Source organism: Corvus kubaryi, unplaced genomic scaffold (assembly GCF_017639235.1).
Source record: "Corvus kubaryi isolate FWS band 111438036 unplaced genomic scaffold, C.kubaryi_AGA036_p1.0 37334, whole genome shotgun sequence".
In the NCBI taxonomy this organism is placed as follows: domain Eukaryota; kingdom Metazoa; phylum Chordata; class Aves; order Passeriformes; family Corvidae; genus Corvus; species Corvus kubaryi.
The window spans coordinates 21,395,598-21,405,399 of record NW_024581108.1 but is presented as its reverse complement, the minus strand read 5'-3'; the positions used below and the strand labels follow the sequence as shown (position 1 = coordinate 21,405,399).

The window sequence follows — 9,802 nt, the reverse complement described above, 5'->3', positions numbered from 1 at the left end:
GCAGTGTCGGTGGCGGAGCGAGGCGTGGCAGGAGCGGCGGGACCTGGTGGTGCCCGCCCGGCCCCGCGCAGCGCGTGGTGGAGCGAGTGGCGGCGGGCGCGGGGCGATGGGAGCGCTCTGACAGCCCTCGGCGCTCCCTCGGTGGCGGGCGCAGCGGCTCCGGCGGCGGCGGCGGCTCCTGGCGGCCGCCCCCCTCTTCCTCGGCGCGGACCATGTTCGCCAAAGGGAAGGGCTCGGCGGTGCCCTCGGACGGGCAGGCGCGGGAGAAGTAAGAGCGGCGGCGGCGGGGGGAGCGGGGCGGCGGTGGCGGCGGGGCGGCTTTGTGCGGGGCGGGAGCGGGGCGCCTCCTCCTTATCCGACCCGCCGCTCGGCTGTTGCAGGCTGGCGCTGTACGTCTACGAGTACCTGCTGCACGTCGGCGCCCAGAAGTCTGCGCAGACCTTCCTGTCCGAGGTGAGCCCCGCCGCCCCCCGCGCCCTTTGTGCGCCGCCGCACGCCCGCCCTCCATCTTGCGCGGGGCGGCGGCGGCGCCGGGGGGTCGCCGCGCGTGGGGGCCCACGCCCACCCGCGACCACCCCCCACCCACACCGCCCCCCTCCCAACCCACCCCCCTCCGCCTTCCTCTCGCCCGCAGATCCGGTGGGAGAAGAACATCACGCTAGGCGAGCCCCCCGGCTTCCTGCACTCCTGGTGGTGGTAAGTGCGGGGGGGCGGGCGGCGGTGTCCCGTCGCGGGTGGGAGCAGCCCCCTCGGCTGGGGGGGTGCGCGCCGGTGTCGCGGGGCCCCACGGGGTGCAGCCCCGGCAGTGGCGTGAGTCAGCAGCGGCGGCGAGCCCCGAACCGCCCCGGCTCCCGCTCCCCGCGCGGCGTCGAGGTGCGGCGGAGCCACCCCCGTCCCCGCGGGAGCGGCGGGCAGGGCTCCCGCTGGAGAGCTGCCGGGCCAGCCGCAGGCACCGGGCTGTGCCGGTGCCACTGGGGCGCCCAGGGGAGCAGAGCTGGGCGGCAGCGAGGCTGGGAGAAGTCCCTGAAGTCCCACGGGGGTTATCCCTTCAAGGTGTTGTCTCTTAAAGGGCTACTTTTGCTTCCTTAAGTACCCAGCATCTCCGCTCCTGACAGTCAGGTCCGAGCGGTGCGAAGCTGGGATGCACAGCTGGATCCAGCTGAGGTCCTATCCCAGCCGTGGGCCCCGTGGGGTGGGAAGCCGCTCACCTGCGCTGACCTGGGTGCACGATCCCTGATGAGTAACTGCTCCTCTCCTGTCTCTCCCCGCCATGCAGCGTGTTTTGGGACCTGTACTGCGCAGCTCCCGAAAGGCGAGACACTTGTGAACATTCGAGTGAAGCCAAAGCCTTTCATGACTACGTGAGTAACAAGTTTCTAATCCTCGCGGTAATTACGGCGTTGGGGAGCTCCGGTGCACCAAGAGCCAACCTAATGTAACCAACTGGCAAAAAGCGTGGCCTTTTTTTTAACCAACAACGTTCTGATTTGACTGAACAGTATTTCATAATGTTGCAATTATGTAAATGAGCTCAGATGGTTATCTTAAGCACTTAAAGGCATTCAGGCTACTGGTAGAATTAAGAAGTTTTGCATAGCAATGGACAACGAAGTGTTTGTAGAGGGTCGATGGTGAGATATTTAATGCTGAGGATGCTGTGATGGTGAGATGTTTCATGCTGAGGACACCTCGCAGGATGGGCGGGAGTTGGATTTTGGTGGGAAGGAGAAGGGGGATTCCCCAAGCTGCTGTTGAATGCCCCAGTTACTACCTCCCTGCCTTTGGCAAGGCTGGGGGCTTCCTTGGTTTCTTGAGACGTCCCTTGATCCCAGCAAGGGAGAGGTGTTGTCTTGTCGAAGCTGGGGTTGCAGACCTGCGTTGGTTGGTCGTTGTGCGTCTTGGCTCTCCATGGTTTGGGGTGCTATCTGCAGAGGTGGCAGCATGACCCAGGCATGGATGGTGCTTCTGGGGTGGCATGCTTGAGACTGAGGTATCTCCCAGAGAAACACCTCCTGGCAGGGGTGCATGGCATGTCTGCTCCAGTGGGTTGCCCACTCCCGTCCCGCACACGGCGCCCGCATCCGCAACGTCGGGAGGAATTTGCATCAAAGGATTAGTCACCTGGCTGCGGGCTTGGACCCCAGTCAAATGCGTTTAAACCTTGTAGCAGGAGCTGGTTCTGTCTGCTCCAGGGAGACTATGGTATGGAAACCATTTTTCCTCCCTTCCCAACTTTCTCGTTGCCTCGACATGCCTGGCTTGGGATGTGTGAGGGTTTGCTGGCGAGCAGTGCCGGGCGAGCGTCTCAGGGACCTCCACGGTGCTCTCACATGCTGGCACTGGACACAGCGGTCGCCCTGGGGCACAGGCAGTGCCAGAGAGCCTTGGCTGGCTGCTGAGCTCCCTCTTGTCTCTTCCCACCCCTCTGGGTCATGGGAGAAGCGTGTCTGGGTATTTGCTAGGTGGAGTTTGTGTGTCTGTCTGTCCCTGCCGCTGCTCTCTGCATTGCTTGTTTTCACTGGGTTGGATTAAAACGGTGAACTCCTGAACTAAGGGTCAGAGCTGACAGCCAGCAGTACATCTGTCAGTTGTTGGCTTCTGCTCACTTCCTGGATGTTTTGGGGCAAACTGGGGGGGTTTCAGGAGCCCAGATGGGACAGCAGGCTCATCACGAGCAAGGCAAAGGTAGATCTTTGGGCAGCAGAGCCACAGGTGAAGATGACATTAGCAAGCAAGACATGGTAATGCTCCATCCACAGCAGCCTCCTCATCATGTCTGAGGATTTAGTGTATTTAGAGAAATTAATCTTTTTTTAGCTTGGTAATAATTCTAACAATAGGCCTGAGTGCATTAGATGATTCGCATAAACTTCTTTAGTACACGTTGCTTTAAGCTTACAGTAAATAGACACAATCCTGATTGTTTTTAATTCTCGGTGTAATGCAGTTTTGTAACAGCCCGAAGTGCTTTACTTTTTGGGTAACTCCTAAAAAGATTTTCCCTCCCCTGTGCCTTGGCTTGGTGGCACTGGGTTGGTTTCCCCAGGCGTGTTTTGGCCCCAAGACAGGGCTTGTTCTTCTCTGTGGTGTGGCTGGTGATGGATGCTCACGGTACAGTCCCTTTCTGAGGAGCAGTGTTTTCCTGGCACAGCGTGTACTTTACAGGGCAAGGGAGCTGCCTGGCCAAAACTTAAATATTGACCAAAGAACCGAATGATAACCATGGAAGTGTGAATAGCTCCTTGTTTCTCGCCAGCTTCCAGGGCAGGCTGCCGGTACTGGTGAGCACGGTGGGCAGTGTCAAACACCAAACCCAGCAACCCATCAGCAGTGCATGGCAGCTAAAATGGGATATGAGCCCCAAATGGGGCTGGATCAGTGAGTCATGAATTGCTTCATGTGGTGGTTGTGGTTAAAAACATCCCAATCTAAGTCTTGCCCCAGGTTGGCAGGGTGTTGTGTCTACACTTGGCCAGGAATGGGCAAACTCCGTGTGTCCTGCTTGGTGCTTGCCCAAAATGCAGTATGTGTTAGCCCAGAGACTGTGCTACTGTAAGGACAGAACGAGGGGATGCTTTGGGAGTCATTTGGGGCTTGGCATGTCACCTTCCCAGAGTGAGCACCAGAAGGGTTCTTACCTGGGGGACACATCTTTGGGAAGGGGGAGTGGTGCTCCTTGTTAGCGGGGTGCTAACAGTGGGATTTGCATGCTGTGTCATTTCCCTCTCATCTTCCAGCATAACTGTATGAAAACTATTAGGAGCAGCAGGACAAATTGCCAATTTCCCCCTCAAGTTTTAAACATTTAAATCTCCAGTGAGAAAATAAAGTAAGGAGAAATCCCACCGCTCTTTTTTCGAGGGGACCCTTGAAAACTGTGGGCTCTTGTGAACACTTGGGAATATTGCTTTTTACCTTTCCCCTGAGGTTTTTCTCCCAAGCTGGGACAAAAGCCTGCTGGCACTTAGTAGAAAGGTGGGAGAAGAGTGATGGGAGTGGGGATTCACCTGGCACAGGCAGGAGGAATGCTCGATCCTTCTGTCTCTGGCAGGGCTATGTGTCTGTTAACACAACTGTCGGGTTGTGTTGGTTGGAGGGTTGTTAGTCATCTTCTTCCACCTGTGTCCAAAGAGTTTATCCGAGGTAACAGCCCCACAAGCACTCACCAACTCCTAAAACTCAACCCATAGCCATTGATTTAGGCTCCTCCAAGCCCCGTGGCGAGCGTGCCAGCGTTCCGGCACGCTCCTGGAGCCGGCGAGCTCGCAACGGGATCGCTCATCATGACAGGGGATTTCAGCCGCCGCGTTATCTGGGAATTGGCCGATGGCTGGTCGCAGTTGAGCATTTCAACGCCGTGAAAGCCAATACAATTTGAGTTAGCGGTGATGACTGCCAGTTTAAATACCGCAGTGAATTTCTGTCAAAGAGCTAATACATAGAAGGGGAATTGCAGAAAACTTGATCACCAGAACCACTTCAGTCGATTTTGGCCTCGAGCTACAGAAAATGAACTTAAATCTAGTTGACTGTTGCTACATACTTTTTTGTGGTATTGCTCTGCCTGCACAGCCAGCTCATGTCAACGTGCAGGAGAGAAAACTTGGGGTAGCCTTTAGCTGATGAAGACTTTGACTTTATCATTCCCTTCCTCTGTTTCCTTGTTTCCTCCTGAGAAGGACCTGCATTTGGGAGCACTTGAAATGCTGTTTTCTTTGCAGCACAAGATCTGCGGAGCTGTGGCTTTGACTTGCCATTAACGGAAAGCATTGATTTATTTGTTTTTGTTTTTAACTTTGGAAAGCTGCTGCAGTTCTTTCTAACTTGGGCCTGGAAGGATGCTCTGCGGCAGTGGAGTGGTTGCTGCTGGAAGTGTGATGGTTGGTCTGGGAAAAGATGGTGTGGTTGGTGTTCCTGTCCTCCCATCTTGGTTGGAGACAACCAGGGCTCCTTCTTTTTCCTCCATCTTAAACAATTCCGCTTGGATTGAGATCTCAGGGGCTTCTGAAGCTCGGATGGATGGATAATTCAGGTTTGCTGGAGTTAGTGTGCTCAGTGGGAACAAGGTGAAGCCCAAGAGGCCAGCAGGACCAGGTGCCAGCAGGAGAGGCACCCCATCCCAGCGTCCCTGCCTGGGTATTCTTGGGCTGCAGGGGAGCATTTCCTTGTCACAGCACCTTCTGCTCCCCAGGGTCTGTGTGGCCAACTCATGGCGTGGTGCACTGGCAGGTGACATGGCGTTGTGGGACCCGTGGGAAGGGTTGCTCTTCATGCATGAGCGGTTTGGTGTGACTGTCTCCTCTCCCACGCCAGGCTCTTTTCGTGTTCTGGGACCAGTGAAGGTTGTAAGACCTTGTTCAGAGCACCCATGGCTGTGAGGGTGGGACCAGCAGGTGTGAGAGTGTTGGTCCATGAGTAGCTCTGTGGTGGTGGTGATGGCCCATTAGAGCTTCTCCTGTTGTGTGCAGCCAGTGTATTGAAAATGTGTTGTGTAGGAGAAGAGATGTTTTGGGGCAGGTTTATCACTATGCAGGGACAGGCTGGGAACAGCTTTGTGTGAGCCCCCCGACAGGCATTGCCTGAGCCCTGGGCGTGTGGCTCAGCAGTAGCACACACAGCTCTGTCCTGTTTTCATGCAGGACTGCGCTCTGTCTGGGCTCCATCCAGCTCCACTCTGTAGGGACAGGGTTCCCTGGTAGGTAACCAGAGAGAGGAGTTTCCTTCAGGAGTGGCAGGCTGCCAGGAGCAGCTGCAAAACTCCACATCACTTTAAAAAAAATTGCAACAAAAATAAATAAATCCAGATATTCCCTCTCCCAGCAGTGCTGGGCTCAGCCTTCCCTCCCAGTTTAGGGTACTGGTGAGCCTGGGCGTCCTTTAAAGCCCACTCTTGCTGGAGTACCATGCAAAGATGGATTAGTCTAATATTGTGTTTTAAACAGCGTTGGCTGTCGTGATGGAGCAACCTCTGCTGCCCCACTTCCTGCTGCCCAGCAGCAGGACCAGGGCATTTCAGAACAGCACCTTTCCACGGGTGATGCCCATGGAGAAGGCTCCATTGTGAAACCGGAGGTCAGAGCCCAGAGCTTATGTCTTAGTCTTTGACTGGGGAGCCTAAATATTTATCCTGTTCTGTCCCTAATGAAAACAAATTGTCAACAGTTGTTCAGTAACTGACTAAATTAAAATCTGTAATTAGTCAATTAGATTAAAGAGTTGGCACAACCTGATTGTATCATGCTGGTTAGGTTATTAAGAGAAAGGGTGTGATTTTTAATTACTGAATGCTAATTTTGATGGTTTCAAATAGAAACAGACGTTCCTCCCCTCCACCCCACCCCAAGTGCCTCTGCAAAAGTAAGGCAGGGGATGGATTTTATATCAACAAATGGTGCGAAGATGCAAAGTTTCTCTGGCTCCAGTCCGGGAGGGGGTTCTTCAAAAAAGCCAGGAGTGGGATGGGAGGAAAGGAAGGATTTCTTCAATCCTGAGGATGGGAGGGCAGATGGGGGTTTGTGCCGCGGGTGGGCACCCCCTGCGTGGCTGGGTGCTGGGGTCTGGCCGCTGCCCATGGAGGTCCTGCCCCGTTGCCCATCCCGGTGTGTGCGGGTCAGCGTGCCCTCGCCTCGCCACGAGCCCGTTTGCAGCAGCGAGCCAGACTGGAGTATTCTTTCTTTTCCCTGGGGATTTTTTTATAGTATCTTTTTAATCCCCCTCCCCCCGGTGCTCAAGAGGGGCCAGCTTCCAGTGGCAGGCAAAGCCCGCAGCGGGGAGGAGGAGGAAGGCCTTGCGTGGCGAGCGCGGCAGCCCAGCGCCATCCCATTGTTTGCCCCGGCGGCCACGTGGGCGAGCGCGGTGAGGCCGGCGAGGGGACCCGCTGCGGGGGGAGCGCCTGCCCCCGGCAGATGCTGGGCTCCGGGCGAGCACAAAGCTCGCAGCCCTGCCCTCCCCGGCGTGCGGGGGTCCCTTCTCAGGAACAAAGAGGGCGAGGGGCCACCGTGCCAAGCCGTGCCGGGGAAGCTGTGGCCGGCACGGGCACTCCTGTCCGGCAGCGGGCAGTGGGGAGGTGTTAGGTCAGGACGCCGTGTGTTGGGTACGAGTGAGACTTTCCTGTTCTCCTGATCATTTCCTTCCTTACCTTGGAAACTTGGATTTTCTCCTACCTTTTGTTCCATATTTTTCTCTTGTAAAGCTGTCCCTGGTTCTATTGGAAACAGCTGCCAGAGCTGGTCCTGGGGAGCGGGCGGGGGGCTCTGGCTGTTTCTCCTCTCTTGCCGCTCACGCTCCCGCGGCAGAGCTGGCACCACCGAAATGGCACCCGGCTGTGCGAAGCCCTCGCTGGTGGGGGTGTGCTCCGGGGGGAGCTGCTGCAGCCTCGTTTGTTCCTGGTTTTCCTTAGGAACAGAGGGGATGGCCGGGGGAGAGCGGTGCAGCGCCCGGTGCAGCGCCCGGAGCACCTTGTGTCCAGCCTGGCTGGTGCTGGGAGCTGCCCTGCCCTGCCCACAGGGACCACAGAATGAGCTGTGTCCCCATGAGCATCACACACCTGTCTTGCCAGCATCCCAGTCGTGGGTCAGGGAGGCTCCCTGACTTCTGCTGAAGCTTCTGCTCAGCCCACGAGCACGTTCCTCCTTATTTCCCTGCATTTTCTCCCTCTGAGTCCTCACCCTGCAGATCCCTGGGGGGACAGCCCAGGGTTGGGGTCTTGGTGGGGTAGAAACAGTGCTTTCCTCCAGGCTTGCAGGGAGCAAAAATGTCTCTTGGCAAGTAAACAAATACCTCTGCCTTGGTTTGGGGTTTAGTTTTTTTTTTCTTCTCTCAAAACTCCCGATTGTTGCCACAGGTGCCAGGAGCTGAGTTCAAAGCTACAGCTGTGCAGTCAAGGGGGGAATTTCCAAAATACGGGATGGCTTCTAGGTGCTGCTTCCCACATTTAATGGGACTCTGCTGCTGACCCACCCACCCACTGCCACCTCCCTTCTCTCATCCCCAGAGTGGTGTCACCAGTCTCCTGTGCTAGCCAGGGCAAGAGGGGCACCTGGGGGGCTTGGGTAGGGTTTGGGTTTGGATGGGGCACAGCTCTGTGTGGTAAGACCAGCTTTTCTTTTGTTTTGGGTTTGTGCATTTAATGAATATATATATTTTTTTTTTTTTTTTATAAAAGGAATAAGAGGATAAATGCTCACTTTCCTGCCTGAGCTTAATGCGGCATGCATGGTGACTGTTAGTAACAAAATTAAGCAGAAAAAAATGTGTATACGTATGCAGTTATATCTGTGGAATATGCAGAATTGAGATGTACATAGGGATAAAGGGAGAGGTGCATGTGCCTGTGTATTTTGGAGCGGTGGGACAGAGCAGGGCTTTGTGCCTGGCCATCCAACACCCTGCCATTTGCCTTACTCTTGCTCCTCCATGGCCACTGCCACCAAGACCAGTGGTTTTTAGCAAGGTGATTTCCACCTCTGCGTTCCCCAGGCAGGGTGGGAGGCTGTGGGGTCTGTCTGTCTGTCCGTGTGCGAGGCTGTGCCTGCTGCCTTAAGATAAAGTCCAAAGGAAGACCTCTGGCTGTGTCTTGAGCTAACATTTTCTTTTTAATTTTTTTTTCCTTAATGTTTCTGCATCAACCCTTGAACATTTGATCTGGTGCCTCTCCTCCTGGGGTGCGGCAGCTTTCTGTAGTGAAAATGAGCTCTCACCACCCCTCCTGCCTGCCTCAAACAGGGTCTGGGGTGGGGGGGGTTTCCTTCCCATTTTCCCTGAATTTGGGCTGGTTTTTTTACAGTCTCTCAAGGCTGAGCTTGCACCTATAATTGGAGTTTTTTGGCTACAAACTGAAGCAGGGGATGCACTGCAGCAGCTCTGGCTTGCTGGTGAGCACGACCTGCCCAACACAGCTGGGGTGCTGGCATCCCATGGCATTCCCAGCAGGTACAACAGCCCACAGCCAGTCCCTCCTACCTGACGTGGATTTCCTTCTGTGTACAGCTGCCATCGTACCTGGCTCACCTGGTCTAGCACTGACTGGTGACCACCACAGTGAGTGGCCAGCTGGCATCTCCTTCCTTCCAGAACAGCCCTGCTGCAAGGGTGTCCCAAGCCTTGGCTTTGCTTATTTACCCATTTGTGCTAACTGTAAAGTGGGAAATGCCCCTCTGTCACCCCATGGCTAGCTGGCAGTGCCCAGCTGTGTCCCCAGGCAGGCGACTGCTTCCCTGCCCCAAGGCAGTGTTTTATAGCCCAGCCTCTGGGCTGGGGAGCAGTTGGGAGGTTGGTTGTTTGGGGTTGTGTTTTTTGCCTTTTTTTTTTTTTTTTTTTTTTTTTTTAAGTGGAAAAAGGCAGAGCACGCTGAGGAAAGGGGCAGGGCGCTTCCTTGAGGCGCCCTGGTTTGGGGTGGGCAGATAAGGGTGCTGCGTCACGCTTGGCTCCTCTGCCCTGCCAAAGCCTGGCAGAGCATCCTCCTTGCCCTCCTGCTCTGCCTCGCCCTCACTGGGTGCTTGTCCTGTTTTTTGGGGGAAGCCCCATTGGGATAAGGCAGCCTCTAGTGCAGAAGCTGCTTGAACCCCCACATCTCCCTGCCCAGGAGCAAGGCTCACACCAGGAAGGAGGGAGAGGTGCTTTTCTCCCCCTTGGCTCTTTTCTGCCAGAGCGCTGTGCAGCTGGTGGGGTGTAAATCACACCCAGCCTCCCTGTGCCCATCTGCCAGCAGGATGGTGGGGGGGTCATGGCTGGTGGCAGCTTGGGGTGACTCTCCATCACAGCTTCAGCCCCGCGCCTGCGTCCTCGTGGCTCTGGGACAGTG

General features: G+C 55.8%; 1 protein-coding gene across 2 annotated transcripts in view; it reads left to right on the top strand.

Annotated features, from left to right (window-relative positions):
- Positions 1 to 135: 135 nt before the first annotated feature.
- SSBP3 (single stranded DNA binding protein 3) overlaps positions 136 to 9,802 on the top strand; it is a 55,684-nt gene continuing 46,017 nt past the window's right edge. For both annotated transcript variants that reach the window (XM_042030755.1, XM_042030754.1), the window contains exons 1-4: positions 136 to 268; positions 381 to 453; positions 635 to 696; positions 1,277 to 1,361. In XM_042030755.1, the coding sequence (XP_041886689.1) occupies positions 213 to 268; positions 381 to 453; positions 635 to 696; positions 1,277 to 1,361 (276 nt within the window). In that variant the 5' untranslated portion in view covers positions 136 to 212. The remainder of the gene's footprint in view (positions 269 to 380; positions 454 to 634; positions 697 to 1,276; positions 1,362 to 9,802) is intronic.